Source organism: Macrotis lagotis, chromosome 4 (genome assembly GCF_037893015.1).
Source record: "Macrotis lagotis isolate mMagLag1 chromosome 4, bilby.v1.9.chrom.fasta, whole genome shotgun sequence".
Classification (NCBI taxonomy): domain Eukaryota; kingdom Metazoa; phylum Chordata; class Mammalia; order Peramelemorphia; family Peramelidae; genus Macrotis; species Macrotis lagotis.
In genome coordinates this window covers 9,319,585-9,341,290 of record NC_133661.1, presented here as the reverse complement: position 1 = coordinate 9,341,290, position 21,706 = coordinate 9,319,585, and the positions used below count along the sequence as shown (strand labels likewise).

Below are 21,706 nucleotides of genomic sequence, written 5' to 3'. Positions count from 1 at the left end.
TCATGAGAAGGAAAAGAAGAAATCTGTCCAGTCTAACTTGAGGTCAGGGAGGAGATGTGTTTGGAGGATGGAAATGGGAATATGGAGCCCAATGAAAGGTCTCTTCCTCTTCTGTACCCGAGGAGACTTTTGGAAGCTCAGGACAGCAACTAGTTTGCGTTCCAAGGCAAGAGCTATCCCAAGCTCCTCTGGACACCTGCATGGAATTACCTCCTATTTTTAAACATGTTTAGAGAAGGAGGGAACATGAAAGATGGGGAGGGGGTGGGGCACTAGAGAGAACTTAATCGGCATCATATGCTCTGGATCTGGTCCACAGGCACCAGCGTGGTGGATGGGATGGGGGTGTTTAAGTCCTGATGCTTCAAAAGCAAATATTGTTCTGGAAAAAAGGGAGGGGGAAGAGGAGGAGGAGGACAAAGGAAGAGAAGGAAGAAGGTCAAGAAGAAGAAGCTCAAGGAGGAGGAGGAGGAGGAAGAGGAAGAGGAGGGAAGGAGAAGGAGGAGGAGGAAGGCAATGGGGAAGAAGAAGCAGAAGAAGCAGAAGGAGAAGGAAAAGAAGGAGAAAAAGGAGGAGAAGGAGAAGAGGAGGAAAAGAAGAGGAAGAAGAAGGAAGAAGAAGGTGAAGAAGCAGAAAACAGAGGAGAAGGAGAAGTAGAAAACAAAGAAGAAGGAAGAGGAGAAGGAGAAGGAAGAAGAAGTAAGAGGAGGGGATGAAGAAGAAGAAGAAGAAGAAGAAGAAGAAGAAAAGCATTTCTGTTGTTTTATTTTTTTTTCTAAAGGGAAAAGTTTCAAGGGGTCACATGTACTCAAACACCTTTTGTTGAACTATACAGCCCATGAAAACCAGAGCTTAGTCAACCAAATGCAGTTTGTAGAAGCAGCAGGCATGGCTGGGTGGACAAAATGAGAATGGGAGTTTGCTGCCTTGTCCAGACCATAAGCAAGAGTAGTGAGAAGCAGAACCAGGAAATAAGACAAGGATCAGATTCCTATGTCGCCTTTCTTTCTTTCTTTCTTTCTTTCTTTCTTTCTTTCTTTCTTTCTTTCTTTCTTTCTTTCTTTTCTTTTCTTTTCTTTTCTTCTTTTCTTTTCCTTAAAAATTCAGTTACCATGGGAATGTGATCACACCTACTTCTCAGGGTTGCTTTGCCTGGCCCCTAGTGGGTGCCATCTAAGGGGGTAGCTATTATCATTTTCCCTCTATGCCTTCCTCATGCCTGGAGTACACTTCCTATTGCTTTCTAACTTTTCAAGTTGCCTTTTCCTTTGTGGGTTTGTGCAGGCTCTAAGGTTTGCAAAACTCTAAGGTTACAAATCTTAATTTCCTTGTCATTAATCTCATCTTCACAAGCCCCCAGTAGATAAGTGCTTAGTATACATCAGACACTGTGTGAGGCTCTGGGGAGAAGAGATAAAGTGAAGGAGGGCCTGCCCTCAAGGAAATTCCACTCTCCAGGGGAGACAATGTGGACAGAAATAACTTGATCTGAATGATGAGTCATAAAAAGAGACTAAAATGGAGCAATCTGACTTAGGTAAGAAGAAAAAGCTGGAGAGAGATGTGTCCTCAAAATCCAGAGAAGAGAAAAAAGAGAGAAAACAGGATGACAGGCTGGTTAATAGTGTCAAATGGAGCAGAGAGGTAAAGAAGCATTAGCCTGAGAAAAGTTCATCTGATTTGGTAATTAAGAGATCAATGGTATCTGAGAGAGAACAGTTTCAGCTAACTGATGATGGGTCTGGAGCCAGATTGGAAATAGTTGAGAAGAAACTGGAAGCCACAAGTATAGTTAGCTTTTTCCTAGAATGAGAAGAAAGATACAGGATAATAGTTTGACAGGATGATAGAATATAGTAAATATAATATGAGGATGGAGGTGGATAGAGGAGGCTGGTTGGATGGTGATCAGAGAAAGAACCACTAAAAAAAGGAGATATTAAAGATTAGAGAGAAAGATGAATGAGGCACTACGTGGGAGAAGACAGAAGGAGACCAGATCATTGTTACATATAGAGGGACTGACTTTGATGAGAAGGGACTGGAGGAAAGGAGGAGAGTTGTCAAAAAGATTTGAGATGAAGGGAAAAACGAGAAGCATCATCCTACGAATGATCTCTTTCTCAGTATGAATGATCTAGGACTCCAGTTGAAAGAATGAGGAGAAGGGAAGATGTTGGAAGGCCTGAAGAGAGGAAAAAGTTTGGAACAGCCTATAGGCAGAATAAGATGAAGAATAGAGTGGGATAAACCATCACCTTCATTTGCCTTGCTGCAAAAAAAAAAAAAAAATTGGTCGTAGACTCAGTCATCATTGTTCCAAGGCCTCCCAGGAGCACATGAGTAGAAGAAGAAGAGGAGAGGGGTAGGGATAATTCAAAATGTAGTTTTATCAAGGTGTGAGTGGCATTAGAAAGGAGAAGGGGAATTAGTAGAGGAGAGTGTAGGGTTGAACTGCTCCCTGACCAGTTGAGATTGAGAAAGAAGGAAAGTGAAACCAGATGGCCTAGGAAAATCCTGAGAGATAGCTGGACTAAAGATTTAATGAGCATGAAGACTACATTTGGGGTAAGGCAGAGGAAGAGAGAGAGGAGGTTCCAGGGTTTTGATGATGAAAGAGGAACACTTGTGGATGATGGCAAGATTACAGGACTAGAAACACGAGGGAACGGTCCTCTGTGGGAGTGCAGAGGTGAAGTGGAGATCTTGTAAGCCATGGGGTTTAAGGAAAATGAAGAATTAGAGGGGTTAGAGTGTTTCAGTGAATACATCCTGTAAGGGAGAAGAAGATGGTAAGGAAAGGGGCTCTCTTCTGAGCTACTGAGGGGCCAGCAGACAACCAACACCCATTTGGACAGGGAGAGAGACTCTAGGGAGAACTCCAAAGGAGAGATTGCAGAGTGGTCTCAAAAGGAAAATTCTGTCAAGAGAGGTTCAGAGCAAAGAGTATTCAGAGATGCCTCCAGTGGAGAATCAGAACTGCAGTGTTTTTTTGGGGGGGGTGGGGGGAAGGGAAGCCAGAAGGTTGAGGGCACTCAAGAGGAAAAAGTTCTAAAATGGAGGGAAGTTTATTTGTTTTGAAAGGGTAATTCCAGAGATAATATTGAAAAGATGGGTAGTGTGAGGGCAGGGTGTGGGAGGGCTAGAGTTGAAGAAGATGCCAATGAGAGAACAGAAGGCGGAGATGGGAGGTGGTGTGGTTTATTCATAGGCAGGTGGGTGATGGCAGTGATTAAACATCTCTGGGACTAGGATAGCAATAGGTAGTGGGCTTGCCAGCCAAGGAGTGTAGCAGGGGGTTGGAGCAGCTCCAAGAAAGATGGTTGCTGAGCAGAAGATTAGGATGCTCCTAGTCTGGGGGCGCTCCACCTTAGGGTCTTGGCAGGAGTCTATCCAACAAGCAGCATGATCAGGATGCGGCTGGAGTTGGAGTCGCCTCTTCACTCTCTACCTTCTATGCTATCTACCAATGTTCATGTTTTAGTCCCTCAGGAGAATGAGAGCTCCTTGAGAGAAAGAACTTTTACTCATTTTTTGCCTTTAGAGTCTTAGGATCTAGCATGGGGGCCTGGACCTAGATGCTCGATAACCATAGATCGTCTTGACTTGGACCAAAGTCCTCCCCAATGTCCTCAGCCTCACACAGCCCTATAGTTATGTGCTCACCATGTGGGCCATCTATTACTGTTACTTGTGTTTGTGTCTCATCTCCCTACTGGACCTCATATTTCATGTCTTGTCTAAATTTCCATTGTGTCTACCCCCACAGCTGGTCAGTGCTTGGCAGGCAGCTGGTGCTTACCAAATGTATGTTGACTGATGCCAGGTTTCACCCCAAATGCCTATAAATCCCTAACAAGGGAAAGCAACCTTGCAGCTTAGCAAATATCCTAATCAGGAGAACTTGAGACTCCGGAAACTGAAAAAAAGAAAAGCTATTAATCAAGGAGAAAATAGAAATATGTATTTGCAAGCTCAGGGGAAACTGGCAAGATATACCTGAGACATTATAACACTAACTTCTCAGTTTTAGAAATAGTGAGATATAGAATAGCAAGTGGGGCATACCTGGGCCTGTCTGATCGGAGGGTTGGCTGGGAGAGGTCTCGCGGGCACGTTCTGATGACCAGGCCCCTGATGAAGGGACAGCGGGAGACGTGGAGGTGAAGAGTCAAGGGTCTTGACTGGGTTGCTGATGTCAATATTCTGATACTTTGGTAATCTTCTACAATTCTCCTTCTGCACAGGCCAAAACAAAGGAATCACAAACAAAATGAGGGCAACATTGTTAATGTGAGGCAACAGGAGGTATGACTGACCTAGGATCAGAGGAGTTGGGAGTCAGTGAATTTGGAAGGAGAAGAGGTAGGAGAAAAAATCAACAGCTTTCTTTAGAGGGGCAGGCTAAAGAGTCCCGGATCTGGCATCTGGTTCCTTTAGGTTAGTTAGGATAGGACATATGGTACAAAGATGGCTTTCAACATCCACTTCCAGGAACTCTTACAAAGCACTGTGTTCTATAGGAAGTCTCAGGTTGAGAAATGGAGCTGATGGGGGTCAAATTGGGGAGTTTCATGTAAAGTACAACCACCAAGGAAGCACCTTCTATTTAGGTGTTTTTAAAAAATTGCTATTGAGTCATTCCAGTCAAGTCCAACTCTTTGTGATCCCATTTGGGGTTTTCCTGGCAGAGATATTGGAGTGGTTTCCATTTCCTTCTCTGGTTCATTTTACAGATGAGGAAACTGAGGCAAACAGGGTCAAGTGACTTGTTCAGGGTCACACATCTAATAGGTGTTTGAGGCTGGATTTGAACTCAGGTTTTCTTGACTCCAGGGCCGGAGATCTATCCAATGAGCTCCTTAGCTACCCTATTTCTAACTAGGGGCTAAACTTGACTGTTTCTCTTTGGCCAGGCAGCTGCTGTCAGTAATTCTGAAAACCCGTCTCCTCATCCTAGTTGGTTAGATCCTCTGAACTGAAGTCTTGAAGGATGAAGCAATAACAGAAATTAAAGTTGAGATGAATGGATAAGTCTGAAGATCAGTGCTAGGATTGGCTTTAGAAAATAATCAAATAAATGGCACAGTCAGAGGACATGACAGAATGTCTAAGTTGATAACAGGCTGTTATTTATACAGTAATGCCAAGTCATTGGCAATATGTGGATAGAAAGAGAGGCAGTGAATGAATGGCAGTGTAGGCAAACACAAACATTTCTGCACATGCCAGGCAAAATGACCCACATTATGCCAGCAAGATCTTGACTTTGGAACCTCTAAGCCCCTCAGGTTGCTCCTGAAGGCATTGGCTCAAAGTGTAGCTGACTGAAAAGGAGAAAGGACTTTGGGGGTTAGTGCTCAGGTCTGTCACTCTCTTTTACCTTTCCAAAGCTCTTTTCCCATCATGGCTTATCCTAAGGGGGCAGTAGGACAAAGATAACCATACCAATTTTCAGAACTCTAATGGAAATCAAAGAGAAATCAAAATCCTGTCTTTAGATTTGCTGTGGGATAGAACCTTCAATAAATACTATGAGCAAATTGGGGTAACAAAGATGATACAAGGATACAGAGAGAAATGAAAGACTAGGACATTCCCTTCCACTTCCCCCCACTTTTGAAAGATAAAGGCTGGGTGGGAATATAAGTGAAGAAAAGGGTAACAAGGATTTAGTCACTAATCCCAGAATCCCAGATTCCAGTAGATTATAAGCTCTTTGAGGGCAGCATGGGCTTCACTTGCATCTTTGTATAAAGTACTATTCCTTTAAGGTACTACCAGAACTTTCATGGATTAGTTAAGTACTGAAAGGAGGAGAAAAATACATCTGTAAAGATAATGAATTAAGGCTACTTGGAAGGGACCATGAATTACCACTATCACAAGATGAAAAGTTTCATGTGTAATAGGATAGAAAAACAACTTTGGTTTAGTACGAAAAATGAGTAAAAATCTATGTGTAAACCCCCCCCCCCCCCAGTTGTCAGATTATCAGATTTGAGCAGTTTGTAACTGAAAACGAACTGTGACATAAACCTAAAGACTTAAATTCCCTTGTGAAGGATATAAAATGATGCCTTGTTGGTATGTGGATGGTGTGGTGATTTAAGGATGGCAGAAAAATCACTTCTATTTATTAAAAACTGATAAAAAGTGAATATGGGAAAAATGTCCAAAGACAGCTTGTGATAGAGGACCATTTCACAAGACACTCCGGTCCTTCAGCAGCTCCTCATTTGCCTGGGACTGTGATAAGACCAAAGGAGGTAAAATCCACAAAATCATTGGCTACTGGTTTGTTATTGGTTCTGGTCTAGCTTTTGCCCTTTGGTGCCCCCTAGAGTCAGAGAGCAGTGAAACCTCTCAGAAAGGCCTCATGGCGCAGATACAGTGGGAACCGTACTGACGCAAAGTAGCAGCAAGGGGCGGCTAGGTGGCGCAGTGGACAGAGCACGGCCCTGGAGTCAGGAGGACCTGAGTTCAAATGCGGCCTCAGACACTTCATAATGACCTAGCTGTGTGGCCTTGGGCAAAGCCACTTAACCCCATTGCCTTGCAAAAAAACTAAAAAAAACCCCAAAACATGATGACAAAGTAGCAGCAAGGTTGCAGGCTGCTCAGCGGCGAGGACCCGTGTCCTCTCAGCAAGACCAGGACCCCAGAGGTCTTTGCAGGGCTCATGATAGACAGAGTCCATGTGGTCTGGATACAGACTGGAGCAGGCTTTTGTTTTGTATTTTATTTTTCTTGAGGTTTTTTTTTTTTTTGAGGGGGGTGGAGGCTTATGTTTAATTTTATAACAGGTAGATGTTTTTCATGAATACACATTTTTAACCTATATCAAATAACTTGCTTTCTCAATGAAGGGAGCTAAGGTGGGAGGGAGAAAATTCAGAATGTAAAGTTTTGGGTTTTTTTTAGGTTTTATTTTTTGCAAGGCAATGGGGTTAAGTGGCTTGCTCAAGGCCACACATTTAGGTAATTATGAAGTGTCTGAGGCTGGATTTGAACTCAGGTACTCCTGACTCCAGAGCTGATGCTCTTTCCACTGCACCACCTAGCCAATCCTTAGAATGTAAAGTTTTAAAAGAGAATGTTTATGTATGTTACTTGGGAAAAATAAAATATAATACAATGCAATACAAAAAAAAGAAAGTCCTTATGTTCTTGGCTGTCCTCTCTGAGAAGGCAAAGGAGAAAGGGGAAAGAAAGGGTTGGTAGCTGCTTTACTGTAGAGGAAGAAAGGTTGAGATCCAATTGGATAACGTAGAATCTTGGCACTGGGAGAGCTTCTTGGACTTACTTTCTCTTCCCCAAGAACCACATGAGTTGTTTTGCTATGAGCTCTTCATGGTACAATCTGATCGGAGGTGAGCCCCATCAGTGAGCACTTACATATATTGACCAGAGAATCGTCCTGAACTGTGCAGATATGGCTTAAAAGGAATCCTGAGCTTATTTAGTAACAAAACACTTTCCAACACCCTTTGAAAGGTGAATGAATGAAAGTTAAAAGAGCTTGTAAATGCTTCATTCCTTTGAGGGTTAACCCCAAGTGGATGGTGATGTGGACCAACAGACAAGCAAGTGAATTGAATGGACTGGTGACATCAAAGCTAACAGTCCAGATTTGTGAGTTATCGTGAGAATGTGGGATTTCCTTCCCTGCTAAACCAACAAGGATGTGTGCACTTTCTGTCACGCATACTGAAGACCCTGGTGGGAGAGTGTGACCCAGTTTTATGTGTGAATTGTGATTCACACATTTTCTTTCATATAAGAACAGCTCTGAGGTTATTATTTCTTTTTCTTTATTATTAAAATGAATATATTAACATTTAAATGTACTCAGTGTGAGGGTTTCATTTGTTGCAGCAGTGGGTGCTTGAAAACTATTGTAGTGAGTAGTCAATGAGGTTGGTTGTCAGAATACAGCTTTGAAGTCATCCATGCCTGTACTGTGACCCAGAAAACAAGTTAGTCATGGGAGAACATGGCCTTTTCCAGATGATATCAACCTCCAAAGGGTCAGAATGTTCTATCAACATTTTTTAAAATGTCATTGACCACCCATGAGTTTATCTATTTATTCTTCTTAAACTTTGTTAGGCTTCTTCCTTCTCCAGGAACCTAGAGCTGCTGGTGTTAATACTCTGTCAATAAACTTTTATTAAATGCCTATTTGATACTAGATACTGTACTAGGCTCTGGAGTTAAAAAAGAAAGGCAAAAGACAGTTCTTTCTCTTCAGGACCTAACAGTCGGCAAATCAACTCTATGAAGGAACAATAGGAAACAATCGAGAAGGAGCCAGAATAAAGGAAGACTGGGGAAGGTTTTCTGTAGAAGATGTGACTCTTAACTGGGACTTGAAGGAAGACAGGGGAAGAAAAGAAGTGAGAATGTGCATTTATTAAATGCACATTAAATTAAATATCATGAGCAGGAGATGAAGACAAGGACAGAGAACATTCTGGACCTGGGGGACAACCAGTGACAATCCCTGGAGTCTGAAGAGGGATAACAAGGATGCCAATGTCATTGGAATGAAGAGGGTGAGGAGAAGGGTATGAGGTATGAGGTGTGGAGGCAGGTTGTTTGATCTTGGAGGCGATAGGGGGTCCCATTGGAACTTCTTTAGTCAGGGGGAGGGTGAAATGATCACACCTGTGTTTTAGGAAGGTCAGGTTGCCAGCTGAAAGAAGACTGGATGGAGGTGGGGAGAGCTCTGGGGTAGGCAGACCCACAAGCAGGCCACTCCAGTTGTCCAGCCTGAAGAGTGAGTAGGCATTGCCTGCCCTGAATGAGAGGAGTGAGGTGTCCCAAAATTTGAGTAACCTCTGTCAAAGTTAATACTTCTTATAGCCTGTGCTATTGACCAAAGTCTACATTCTCAATCTGGAACTAAAGATTATGTGTTTGGAATTTCCATCTTCTTATTAATTGTTCTAACAATCACAGGAAGATAGATGATGAATAATCGGGAAACCCAGCTAGTTATCTCTGTAAGAACCACATAGGTTTTTGGTATTTTTAAGGTACAAGATAGCCATCTTTTCTATGCAATGTAAGGATGATGGACTTGTGAACAAATGTGTAACTTGATCCACTAGTTGCCATAAGTTTATTTTTTTAAAGTTTATTTATTTTTCTGCAATGCAATGGGGTTAAGTGGCCAAGGCCACATGGCTAGGTCATTATTAAGTGTCTGAGGCCAAATTTGAACTCAGGTCGTCCTGCCTCCAGGGCTGGTGCTCTATCCACTGCACCACCAAGCCACCCCTTGCCATAAGTTTTAATGATCCTCTTGTTCTTTTTAATGTATAAATACTCCCCTTCTCTGTCTGTTCAGGGTGGTCATCTTAGATAGAAGATCTCCACCAATAGGTTTCTTGGTAAAACCTAAAGAATAAAGTTCACGTCTAACTTTTATTTCTGCCATTTTATTTTAACTTGACATTTTAGATTCTATACCTCCCAGGTTCATTTGTCTCCCCAGCCCCCGCTCAAGCCTGTTGATGCTCATGGATTGATTGATTGGTTTGCATGCATTTTGTTTGTCCTGAAGAGAGTGTGAGCTCCAGCAGAGCTGGGGCTGTTTGGATTCTGCCTTTCTACTTCCATCTCCCGATTCTACACTTGATGGGCTCTTAAGAAAAGCTTGTTGGGTGATTGGTCTTTGTATTTGAATCTGCTGTGCCAGCCTGCACAGTGCCAATGGACAGAAAGGAACTGAATAAGAGAGCCAGGAGTCAAGGAAGCACTGATGTATACAGAACCACTCTGAGCTGGCCCACATGGGAAGAAGAAAGGCTTAAGAAGAATAGAATCATGAGTGCTCAATGGTATTTACAAAAGGAAACCAAGGATGTTTGGAAGCTGTCTCTTTGGAAGCTGATGTCATCCAGGAAAGGCCATGTTCTCCCATGACAGACTTCTTTTCTGGGACACAGGACAAGCATGGATGAGTTCACCAGTGTGGAGTTTCTTAGATTTGGGTTTTAGATGAAGGGGTAGCTAATTATAATTTGTGATTATGTAGGATCGAAGACTTAGAATGGTCCACTGAGAGGTCATTTAGTGCATTCCCTTCATGCTACAGAATGAACTGAAGCCCAGAGAGGGTAAATGATTTCTAAAAGTGACACAGTTGGCCAAGATCTAGATATGACCAAGAATTCACCCTAGAGGTCCTGTGACCATGCTCTGCTGTTGATTTTATACGACTTAAAACATTTGATCAAAGATATAATGAGACTGACATCTCAAATGGAAACTGAATCTCTATAATCCTTCTCAATTTTGGGATTAGGCCAAGGTTGGGTAGTTTATTGACTTTGATATCATTTAAGATAATTTAATAACATGATGGTTTCTCCTGGATGTATAGTTAATAGTCAAGTCCAGACCTCTTTCTGATACATCACACTGTGTCTCCTGCCAAGACTTTAATAAAGAAGTGTTGTTGAAGTAAAAAATTGGATGGAGGTTCTAATACCACCGTCACTTAATTCAACAACATTTGTGATGATTCAATAATAAATAATCCTTAATAAATGCAATCCTGCTCTAGGCTAGGTACCGTCCTAGGTGATGGGCACACAAGAACAGAAACAAAACAGTTCTTGCCCTCAAGGAGCTTCCATTCTATTGGAAGGTGGACTAGAGAATCATTATAGGGTCTTTCCAAGTCTTAGTTCATTTTTTTAAGTTTTAATAGCATTAACAACTTAAAACTTCATGAAGACTTTGGGGACACCTTGCGTGTACAAAGAAATTTCGATGGGGAGGACAACGAACAACTGAGGAAGAGGCAACAGGAGTGGTCTCTCAAGTAGATGGTAGCCCGCTTGTGTTTTGAACAAAGTTGGGGACGCTTTTGCAACAGCACTATAACCCTCACCACCTTAGGAAAATCTTTTTAATAGAGAATGTGATTGCTAGGGAGGATCCTAGGAGAACCCCTGCCTAATTTCCTTCAAACGATCTGGAATGATTTCTCCCAGTTTCTCGACCTCTCAATCCATCCTTCACCTAGTTTATGAAATAATTTCTGACAGCACAAGTTTGACCATATTAATTCCTTATTATTACTGGGTTAAAATACAAAAATCCTTAGTCTGACAGCAGACACCTTTCACAAGCTGGTTCTTGCCTATTCTTCTAGCCTTACTGACCATTATCCCCCTTCACAGATTAATGTTCCAATTAAATTGATCCACTTTTCTTCCCCAAATCCTGAATTTCTATTTTTGCTTCCATGCCTTTGCCCACTCTGACCCTTTCACCTTCACCTCTTATAATCCTTAGCTTCAAGGCTCAGCCCCAATGCTACCTTCTAAGGGAAGTCTTTCTTGATTCCCCCAAGCAGTTAATGATCTTCTTCCTCAAATCATCTTATACCTGCTTACCTATTCACCTTTATACCCTTCTCTCCAATAGAATGAAAGCCATGAGGGCAGGGCCAGTCCATTTTTGTCTTTCTCTCTCATTGGCTTGGTGTTTGACACAGGTGAAGGTTAATAAATGTTAATTGCCTGAGATGATTGGTCAAGAGGGGTATTCCATCCATCACCTGCTTGCCCCCCCCCCCACTCCACTGAGTGGGAGCCAAGCCTCACTTAGGTGCTTCCTTCCTTCATCCATCTATGTTAAGTCCTGGGTTTGATCTCCAGTCCCATATCATGTTTCCAAAAAGATCCTCAGCTCTCTTTCCACACCAAAGATCAGATACTACCTGATCTTGGACTGTGCCCTTACTGGAGACCAGAGCCTTCCTGTAACTGCAGGTGGCATGATGGATTATGGGAATATGGAGGAATAAGAATGGGCAGAGATGGAACTTGCAATTTCAGTGGTCCAAGGAGCTTACTCTGCCAAGGCAAGCTGGTGCCTTCTCTGCAATGTATAGTCTGAGGGAGCTGCCTGTGGCAATCTGTGAGGTTCGAAGATGAGACTTGAACCCAGTCCTCCTCACATTGCGGCTAGCTCTCTGCTGGCCCATCCTGCTTCTTCACAGGCTGAAAAATCCCTTCCCTCAGGGATGGGTAGGTTTGGAATCAGGGTCCCTGATTCTGGGTGGAGATTGAGGGGATGGAGGGCCAATGGGTGCTTGAATACTTTAAAGGTAATAAGGGGACAGAGTGGATAGAGTGTTGGAATCAAGAAGATCTGAGTTCAAATCCAACCTCAGATACTTTTTAAATATGCATCCCTGGACAAGTTACTTCACCTGTGCTTCCCTTAGGTTCCTCAACTGGAAAATGGGATAATAACAATTCCTATCCCCCAGGGTTGTTATGAGAATGAAATGAAATAACAGATGTAAAGTTAACTGAGTGACTGACATGTAGTAGATAACTAACCTATTTATATTTATAGAAACTATATAAATGACGATTCCTTTTCCCTTCTCTTGCTTCTCTCTGCTCAAGGAATAATCTTGCTGGCGGTGACGTCCACACTGTCCCTGGACCTCTTTTCTGCTCAGTCCCCGAGCCTGGCAATACTCTGGGGCTTTCACAGACTTACCTTTGGCATGTTGGAATGTGGGGGGTTTCTGAGCAGACTGTGGCTGAGGTTCATGGTCCGGGGATGATTTGGTTCCATGACACCGGATGGCCGAGTAGGACTCACACACCTGTAACACAGGAACTGTCAGTGCCAGTCAAAAACTTCTTAAGGCCAGATATCCTAAAGCCTCCTTTGAATCCAAATGGAAGGGTTTTTTTCTCTTTTTCTTCATGTAGCATGGTAAACATTCAAAGTAAAAATGATCTCACACTCTTTCAAGATTAAAAATAAATATTGATTTTTAAGAAGCCACTAGTCTGTTAAATTAGTTCTTGCAATGCCTGCAAACACAGCTTCCTCACTCCCAAGAGACTATCCTAATGAAGCTGGTGTTTAAGCAATAATGACCCCAAATACAGAGTTTTCTCTCTCTTCGATGGGTTTGGATCAAAGGCCAATTGTGGTGATGAAAATATTTTAAGCAAATGAGAAATTCGGGCCCCAAACCACACACATACACATACTCACACCTACTCATTCACACACACACACATACACACACACACACACTCACACAGACATATAGATCTATATGACTTCTGATTAATTTAAGTGTATGAAAACCAGAACCAAGGATCTGACTCAAAAGTAACATGCTTAGTTCTGCACCAGTCCATGAGTAGTTGCAGGGGACAAGATTAAAAACTATTAACATGGCTGTGATCCAAGAGGACACTTCAGAAAACTTTCCTGGTGGTGGAGAAGACCACTGCCCAGCGGAGACAGACAAGTCAGCCTGGTGCCTTCTACCTAAGAAGAATAACCATTTTCTTACCCAGAAGGGGTAAGGGCCTTAGAGACTGCAAGAGCCAGGCCAAGCCTGACCAAGAAGTCCTTGACAACCAGAGACAAGGAGTGGGCCTTCATCCCTGCTGGAAGATCTCCCGGCCCCGTATCAGAAGTGGTTGACCAGGCTCTGCTGGACCAAGGCAGCCCACTGTCTTTTGAGAAAGATTTCATAGGTGAGAGCTTTGTCTGAGAGCTTTGTCTTCCTTTGAGCTCCATTTTCTTTGTTCTTCCCCCAATAATTGCTCCTTGAGTTGCCCAGTGGGGACCAAGCAGAATCAGACTAATCTTTCTCATGACAACCAGCTCTTATACCCACACCCCTGAGTCTTCTCCTGGTTAAGAACCCCTAAGTCCTTCAATGGCAACTGCAAGTATGCAGAATGGGAAAGTCAAGGTCAACCTGTATAACAACAGAGGGCAGAATTAGGATCAATGGGTGGAAGGTTCAAAGAGGGAAATTGAGGACCATGGTAGTGAAAATACTTCCTAATAATTGTTCCAAAATGAGACCAAGCTTGTCTTGGAAGGTGGTAAAGATTCCAAGAGGGGAGAGCTTCAAGCAAAGGTTGGATAATTCCTGGTTTCAAGAGGGAATCCTGGTTCAGGGGGATTTGAGGTTCCTTCAAGCACAGAAATTTTATATTAGAAGCTCTTGTAGAATGGCAGAGTTTCAAGGCCCTTCCTGCTCTAGGTTACCCCTCTTTGGACACTGAACATGGGAAGACCCCAGAAAAGCTCTGAGCAGAGCAGGGCTCTCGGGTCACTTACTAGAAAGGGGGGTATTGAGTCGGGGTACCTTAGTTTTTCAATCGTTGTCTTTGTCTTTTTATTAGTGAACAGCAGTCGAATCAAGGTTTTCCTCTTGAGATACGTGACAAAACCAGCAACCAGAAGGCAGAGAAACGTCACCAGGATGCCCACGGTCAGACCTCGCTTATCTGAAACAAACCCCATTTGCCTTCTGTCAGGAGGCCATTATAATGAAAAACATGATGTGTCCAAAATGGGACATTTGCAGCAGAACCCACTTTAAAGGAACCTGCAGAAATGAAGTTAGTAAATCATGCCCTGGATGGCTAATAAATTAGCCTTAGAGTCATGTTTAACTTCAATCTCCACTATCATCATTCATTGCTGACAACTGAAAAAAAGCAGCAAGTCAATGTATGGTCTTGTAGGCCCAATCCCTATGTTGGCCACCCAGACGCCAGAGCTGCAGGCTGTGGGAAGATAAATAGCCTTGGCACGCAGTCGGGATGGTAGCTGCTAAAGTGGCAGCAGAGATGGGAGGTGCCTGAGGCCCCAGCCCATCCCTGGAGCCTGTGTCTTCAACATGGCACCCCCAGCTTCCTTCCCTGCTCTCTTATCAGCTATCCTGAGCTCAAGGACCCCACTGGGGGTTGTTGTCTTATCTACTGGCCTTTTCTGAATTCTTTGGAGAGACTCTTTTTCTTTCTGGACAGTGTCAAATTATAGACATGTTCTTCCTTCACCAGTGTCCACCCCCATAAACTATGGCTCAGAGAAATCACTCACAAGATTACTTGTTTTACATTGTTATTTTAGAAACCTCAAGATACAATTGTTGATGGCAAAGGCGGCCTTTTGGGAACACGGCTCACTCTGTTTTCCCTGCAGAAAAGAGGCAGCTGGCCAATGTGATTAGCTGGCTTGTATATTTGTTATCTAAGACACTTCTCTATGTTCTTCCTGCCTCCTGAACATTTGGTGCTCATTAGAACATACCAGGGAGAACATTCCACAGCCAAGGTGAAAATCATGGCAGTTCAAATCAAGGAGCTTTGGATACTGGGGTAACAAGGACAAAGCCCAGGAAGAGACTGAAAAGAGGCCATCACTGTGGAGGTTGGGGATCAATCATGAAAGAAGGAAAGGAAGGTAGTGAAGCCCACACAGTAGGGACTGCCTGGAAGGACAGCAAAGGAGGCCATAGAGTTGTCAGCTCTTATGTTCCCCAGTGGCCACAAAACTCAGGGAGGAGGTCATGGGAGAGGTGTAAGGACAGGAATTGCCTGAACCTCAGAAAGGAAATTTCTGAGTCCAGGATTTGGGAGGTGGAGATGGTGGAGGGATGGAGACTCCTTAAGAGGGACTATCCTGGGAAATGATCTACTGGGAAAGAGTGGAGCTAAGGGTGCTGGGAGCTGAGGAAGTGGATGGAAGGAAGCAACTGGGGTTTGGAGGGTTGTTTTTGTGAATACTGAGCTACTAAGTGTGATGGTGGGCAAAGATAGGTGCAGGGGGGGTCTGGTCATCTGTGAGATATGGTGAGAAGGAGAAGGAAAGGCTAATGTGACCCCATGGCCTTGTTTTCAAAGGAGTCAAGGGTTATTGAGTGATGATGACGAAGTAAAGACCTACAAAGTGACCCCAAAGGATAGGAATCTCTGGATGATCGAGTGTGGATTGGTTTTGGGCTGGAGTCATTGGCCCCTGAGGTCCATCTTGACTAGGGAAGTCAGTGAGCCTGAGACTATGTCACCTACTTGGAGGAAGAGGGGAGCACATGGGAATAAGTCACCGTTGCAGATGGTGGTGATAGATGTGGGTGACCAAGAAAAACCAGGTAATTTCAGTTACTTAATTTTTCTTCTCTTTAACAAAGGTTTGACCTGGCAGCACCTTAAGTTTGGGATCTTTTGGAGAGTATCTTTGGATCTGGAACATCTGGGGACAAGAAACCCAAGCTGGTTGCCATAGGCCCCTGAACAAAGCAGGTATGAAGGCCTCTACACTCTCAGTGTTGTTCCTTGCTCTCATGGGGCAAGTATATTGGAAAGCATCAGTGGAGATGAAAATGAGAAGGGAATCTGAATGGGTCCCACTTGACCCGCTGTGAGCAGAAGTGAAGAGTCAGGTCTAGTGAAGGGGCTATTTAGAGCTACTGAGGTTGAAGACCAAGTCTGGGAAGCCTGTGATGCCTTCTATTCTTGTCCAACATACTGCCCAGTGGGAGCCCTTTGGGATGACTCAGCAGGTCTCCGGAGAGTTCCCTGCCTCATCAGGTCATGCTTGGGGAGCATTTTGGTGTTGGGCTGCCCTGATGTATCACTGTGGTCCCAAGTTCCCCCTTTGGGCCATTGGGATATTTCTGTCCTATAATAATGATGGCATCCCACATTGTTTCTGCCAATAAGCAGTATTCACAACTGGCCACATGTGGGGGCTTCTGATCCAAAGCAGTGAAAAACATTGATTGTGGGGCGCTGGGCTGACCTGCTTGCCGGATGGGTCCACTGTCGATGCTCCCGCCAAAACCCGGTTTGTCACAAAATGGTGGGGCCCAGTGGGCCTCACAGTGACAATTCTTGTTACTGTTGCAAACCTGCCAAATAAAATAAGAGGAGTAAAGAGACCGGGGTCAGTGCTTTGAGAGTTTCCCTTCAAAATGAGAACAGCCCATCTGAACCTCCCGGGGTCAGATTCCTTCCACATCAGAACCCCAGAGTGGAGGGGGTACCATAGAGATTTCTAGTATCTGACCAAGCATTCCCTTTATAATCCCAGTCTTTGAGGGATGAGCTCTAATGATGGGGTGCTCACTATCTTAGGAGGCTTTGGAATACCTCTGATTTCTAGGAAACACATAAATACATTAATAAGCTTCTTGGGAATGTTCACTTAGAGGTCCCAGTTCTGTTCCAGGTGGCCAAGCAAAATGAGTCCAGGGCAAGGTAATGAACTCTTTTAGTCTCAGTTTCCCCCCTGTAAAATGAGAGGCTTAGATTCTAAGGTCCCCTCAAGCTCCAAATCTATGATCCTATAAGACACAAACATACATACACCATGATGTATTGGTACGAACTTCGTAAAACTGTTTAAATGCTTGAATTCCTCCTTTTATTTTGAAGGGAAAATTCTGACTCCAGCATTCCCAGAAGCACCCAAGGTCCAGGCCCAGCATCCAGTCCACACATGGACACCCAGTGGTTTTACCTAGTGAGACCATTCATGGCCCTTTGCCCATAAGACTGGTCCATAGGAGGACTTATTCCATATTTATTGACTGACTGGCATGAATGACAGCGGGGCCATCTTGGCACCAACATGAGCTGCTATGGACAGGGATCGTTGATTCTTCCACGTGGCTAAGATACACTCACTCAACATCAATAATTCAGCAAGCATTTATTAAGTAATAAAAGCTAATATTTACATAGTACTTCAAGGTTTGCAAAGTGCCTCACAAATATTATCTCATTTGGGCCTCACAAGAACCCAGAAAGTTAGGTTCTAGGATTATCATCCCCCCATCTTACAAGTGGGGAAACTGAGGCACTGTGGTAAGCTGTGGGAATTTAAAGGCAGAAATGAAATGACTTTTTACCTTAGGAAAGAAGGCTGGACCAATGGTTTTGGGATTTCTTATGCTATTTGAGATCCTTGTCATCTGTATGATCCTGGATAAGTCTCAACATTTCTGAGTCTCAGATTCCTCACTTGTAAAATAAAGACCTCTAGGATCTCTCCCAGATCTAAATTTGTAATCTTAGGAGTCATGCTCAGAAGTTTACTTTCTACTGATGGAATTTGGCAAAGAGTTGTTCCAGAGCCAGCTCAGGAGAGCTGATTGTTCAATTTTCATTGAGAGCATTTACACTTTGGAAATCTGTAAAGGCTATATATCAGGACTTGCTTTATTGTTTTGTCAGTTTTTTACATTTAATAAAGTAATAATGAAAATGTCAAAAATGAAGATTAAATATAAAAGGGCATTGTGCTATATCTCCCTGCCACCCTCACCCTGGAGAGCTGGTTGTTAAATCTCTACCAGCATAATGCTGTTTGGTTAGCAGGAAGAGAAGAGAGATATAGTATAAGCTCTTCTGAGGAGGGTATCGGGTAAGGCTCTCAGATGTGGTGCCTGGGCTGAGCCTCTAAGGAAGGAACTGTAATTATACCTGGATCTTTGGTGAATTACCGTTTATATGACTTTTCTTAGAAAGTAAGACTCTTTTAGATTTGATTATGGTGAAGAAGATGTCCCATTTCCTGACAGCAGTGTCATATGATGTTTTTGCTCCAGGGGAATGCTGTATCATTGGTCTTGGAGCTAGAAGGGACTTCAAGACATCATCGAATCGAATCTATAATCAGTCCCATTTTAATGATGGTGGGATTGGCATTGCTACATGGTTTAGTTGTCTTCTTAGGGCATATCCTCGCCTGAAGTGATGTCTCTTAGAGACAAAATTAATTCTACTGACCTGCTCCCAGAGACACACTTTCTCCCTCTATCAAGCTCTCTAGGAACTAATAGAAGGCATTCGATAAGATGGCAGACTAAGGGTAGAGAATGCCCTTTGAGCCCCAGAGGAATGCTACTGGTAAGATGAGCACAGTGTTCAGACAAGTCCACAGTTAAGATCCTTAATTATTCATTGGTCTCCGAAGACAAAACTAGCAATAAGGGAGGAAGATAGAAAGAGGTAGATTTAGGCTTGAAATTAGAAAACTGCTAACAAAGAAAGCTGCTTCTTAGGGGAATGGGCTGCCTTGGGTTATGAGGGGATTCTATTCCATCAGAATATGACTTCCTGGGGATCCTGCAGAGGGACTGCTCATGTCCAAGTTGGGCAGGCTGGTCCCTTAGCTCACTCTCCTCTGAGATGGTGATTTCAGTTCTTGGGCCTTAGATTGGGTCTCTGGGCCCTGTTTTGCCATTAGCTGGGCATGTGATCTCAGGTGAGTCAATGATCTCTAAGTATACTTGCAGCTCCCCAAAATTCTATGGTTTTATAAAACCCTTCCATTTTTATAAAACCCATGGCTTGTCAACCAAGTGCCGAGTGTGATTTTTTGCCACTACTGTACAATGAAAAACAAAAGCCACATTTTACATGGGAATTATTGGCAAAGGTCTCCATGTCTCTAAACAGAATTTGGGACATGATTTCTGTAGCATCCATTTCTAAGAAATGAATGGACACTAGCCTGGAACATCAAGACTGGTAGGGCCTAGTTGGAGATACTTAAGCTCATTGTGAAAAATGAATTGTGTTTTCAACAATTAAAATCATTTTTTCCTCTCAAAGTTCTGTAGACTGAACTAAGTAGCACCTCTTGCTAAAATTCATTGAATGTGCCATAAAATAGGGTTGTTAAGGGGCTTCCTTGGAAAATAAGGGGAATCCTTTTGGAAATATTTCAATTCTGACACATTGTGACAGCTAGGGCCTGAAAGAAACAATTCTGTTTGAAATGGTAATGAGAAATTCTTCATGAAGGACAGTTAGTCTTAAAATCATTTTGAGAAGGACAAAAATCCTTTTCTCTACCATTGAATGTTAATTTAAAAGATAATTACTTCTCAATCAGATTTTTCTTTTTCAAATAAAAATCACATTTTATTTCTGATATGATATAAAGGTCATAGAAAATTAATATCTTTGGAGAAAATATTGAAAAGCCACTAACTGGCTTATTATTACAAGAAATTCCATATCTAAAGCTTTAACAAATGGGTGACTCATTGCTCAACTGGGTGTTGACTGAGGAGAAAAAGAGTTTCCATCATACTTACTCCACGCCCGTGGCACTTTGTGGCACATTCGTGGACACCAAATACGCTGATATTCTGACATCGGCGATTAAGACAGAGCTGGGAAGAATGTGAAAAGAACATGAGATGGTTTTTTGAGACACAGATGTCAGTAATACACAAGCATATGCCCATGTGCCAACAGACTGAGAAAGAAGGTTCTGGTCATTGCCATATTCCTTCTCTATGCTCTATATTTATTTATTCACTTATTTATTTATTTTTGAAAGGCAATGGGGTTAAGTGACTTGGTCAAGGTCACTCAAGGCAATTATTAAGTGTCTGAGGTCACATTTGAACTCAGGGCCTCCTGACTCCAGGGCTGCCCCCCTTCTCTACACTCTTAATTGGATCAGCTGAGGATCTATCTCAGTTGGAAGGACCTCAGATGCCAGTTAATCCCCCTCTGGCTTGACCAAGAACCTTCTCGAGAAGAGTAGGCACTATGGAGTCTATATGTAGACCAAAGCTTATTATTTTCAATTTTTAAAATTTGTTTTATGTATTATGTTTTCTCCCTCATGCTTTTTCTCTTTTTGATTTGATTCTTTTTTCTATAACATGATTAATATACAGGAATAACCTATATTAGATTGATTGCTGTCAGGGGAGGATAGAGCAAAGGAAAGGAGGGAAGGAGAAAAATATGAAACTCAATATTTTACAAAGATAATTGTTGAAAACTATCTTTGCATGTCATTGGAAAAATAAATAAATCAAATATTTTTAAAAAAGAATATTCCCAAGAAGTGGCCATCTAGCATCTGCTTATGAAGGGAAGCCCACCTCCATGCTCTCATCATAGGGAAGGTTTTCTGATGTTAAATTTCCCTCTTCTCCAAGTCTACTCTTTGCTCTTGGTCCTGCTTCTGGAGCTAAGCAGGAGAAGACCCACCCCTCTCATGCAGGACAGTTCCTTAGGGAATTGAACACCTGGAGGCTCAGTTCTTGAAGCTTTTTCTTTTCCTGGCTACATGTCCCCAAATCATCTGAGTGCTTATCATAGGACAAGGACTCAAGGTCTTTCCCCATTCTTGCTGTTCTCCTTTGGATACAGCCAAGGACATGGTCTAACTATGCATGAACGACCTGGGATTTGTCCCATAATGTCCTAAACTTCCCCCTTTAAATCTATGACTGTGTGATGGGGTCCTTATCCATTCTTAAGAGATGAAGAATGAGAAAACAAAGGGTGTGTTCAATCATCAGCTAGATTTGGAATCAGAAAGACACAGACACCAGCTGTGTGATCCTGGGCAAGTCACTTCACCTCTGTTTTTCTCAATCTTTTCTTCCCTATAAAATGAGGCACCTACCTCACAGGGCTACTGGGAGGGCCAATTGATCCATGTACACACGAGTCATGTAGGTAATATGCTTTGCAAACCTTAACTATCATTTAGTCTTACTGATGTTGTTTATTATTACTCCTTTTTTTCAAGTGAAGCAGGGTGGGCACTCTGACCTCAGCCACAGCCCAACGAGGCTGAAACCACTTCCCCACATCTATTCTTTCTTGGTTTGCTGATCAAAATCTTACTAAACTACACTCCAATAGTTTCTAAGATTTTGTTACCTCCTCCCAAAGGTGGAGAACAAACTCCAAGCCTGGGGGAGCCAGGCCTATCATGATCCCAAGTCCAAGGAACAGTAGTCTAATTTAAGCATGTTAGGGTTCAGCCCTGGACACATCTTTCCTCAAATGAAGGTTTCCTTTGGAGACTTCCCTTCAACGGCCCACTCACTGCAGCCGCAGCTAAGGCAAGAGGATGGAACCCT

General features: G+C 42.9%; 1 protein-coding gene across 1 annotated transcript in view; it reads right to left on the bottom strand.

Moving 5' to 3' along the window:
- ADAM12 (ADAM metallopeptidase domain 12) overlaps positions 1–21,706 on the bottom strand; it is a 371,590-nt gene that overhangs the window by 20,677 nt on the left and 329,207 nt on the right. The window contains exons 17-21 of the mRNA XM_074232182.1: positions 19,910–19,987; positions 16,603–16,711; positions 14,162–14,303; positions 12,535–12,643; positions 4,069–4,239 (exon numbers count right to left, since the gene is read on the bottom strand). Of these exons, the coding sequence (XP_074088283.1) occupies positions 4,069–4,239; positions 12,535–12,643; positions 14,162–14,303; positions 16,603–16,711; positions 19,910–19,987 (609 nt within the window). The remainder of the gene's footprint in view (positions 1–4,068; positions 4,240–12,534; positions 12,644–14,161; positions 14,304–16,602; positions 16,712–19,909; positions 19,988–21,706) is intronic.